Source organism: Eimeria mitis, genomic scaffold (genome assembly GCF_000499745.2).
Source record: "Eimeria mitis Houghton genomic scaffold, Emh_scaff13475, whole genome shotgun sequence".
Classification (NCBI taxonomy): domain Eukaryota; phylum Apicomplexa; class Conoidasida; order Eucoccidiorida; family Eimeriidae; genus Eimeria; species Eimeria mitis.
The window spans coordinates 1-701 of record NW_024013349.1 but is presented as its reverse complement, the minus strand read 5'-3'; the positions used below and the strand labels follow the sequence as shown (position 1 = coordinate 701).

Sequence of the window (701 nt, the reverse complement as noted above, 5' to 3'; positions counted from 1 at the left end):
ATACTAAACTCTATATTTCCTACACATAACACCCCTGCAGCAGCAGCAGCAGCAGCAGCAGCAGCAGCAGATGCAGCAGCAGCAACAAAAAGAATGACAGCAGCAGAAGAAACAGCAGCAGAAGCAGCAGCAGCAGCAAATGCTGCAGCAGCAGCAATACCACCAGAGATACTAGCACAAGCTGAGGCAGTGTTTAACCAGAAGGTACCGCTGCTGCTGCAGCAGCAGCTGCAGCAGCAGCAGCAGCAGCAACTTGCTGATCTATCCATGGTGGGGCTGGACGTACACCACAGCTTCGCCAGCGAGACAGACGGAGACATCGTACTAGCCAGAGTCGTACAGTGGCTAGATGAACGCGCAGCCTAGCTAGCTAGCTAGCTAGCTAGATAGCTAGTTGGAGAGCTAGATGGATAGCTAGCTAGCTAGCTAGCTAGCTAGCTGGATAGCTGGATAGCAAGATAGCTGGCTAGCTAGCTGGCTAGCAGACTGGCTAGCTAGCAGGATAGCTAGCTAGTTGGCTGGCTACCTAGCTGGCTGTCTAGCTAGCTGGCTAGCTAGCCAGCTAGCCATGCGGGGAGCCGAGGTTTTTGTTTTTGTGAGGCAGCAGTTCAGGTGTATGCTCATCTTTTTGAGGTGTATGTACACCTCCCGCAGCAATGAAGTACTGCAGGAGCAGTCAGGGTCGAGGGTTTAGGGTTTAG

The 701-nt window shown here is 52.8% G+C and overlaps 1 protein-coding gene across 1 annotated transcript; it reads left to right on the top strand.

Moving 5' to 3' along the window:
• Positions 1 to 93: 93 nt before the first annotated feature.
• EMH_0000580 (uncharacterized protein) lies at positions 94 to 366 on the top strand (the record flags this gene model as incomplete). The annotated part of the gene is made up of 1 exon (XM_038022257.1): positions 94 to 366. The coding sequence occupies one exon, from the start codon at positions 94 to 96 to the stop codon at positions 364 to 366; it is 273 nt and encodes a 90-aa protein (XP_037878111.1).
• Between the last annotated feature and the right edge of the window lie 335 nt (positions 367 to 701).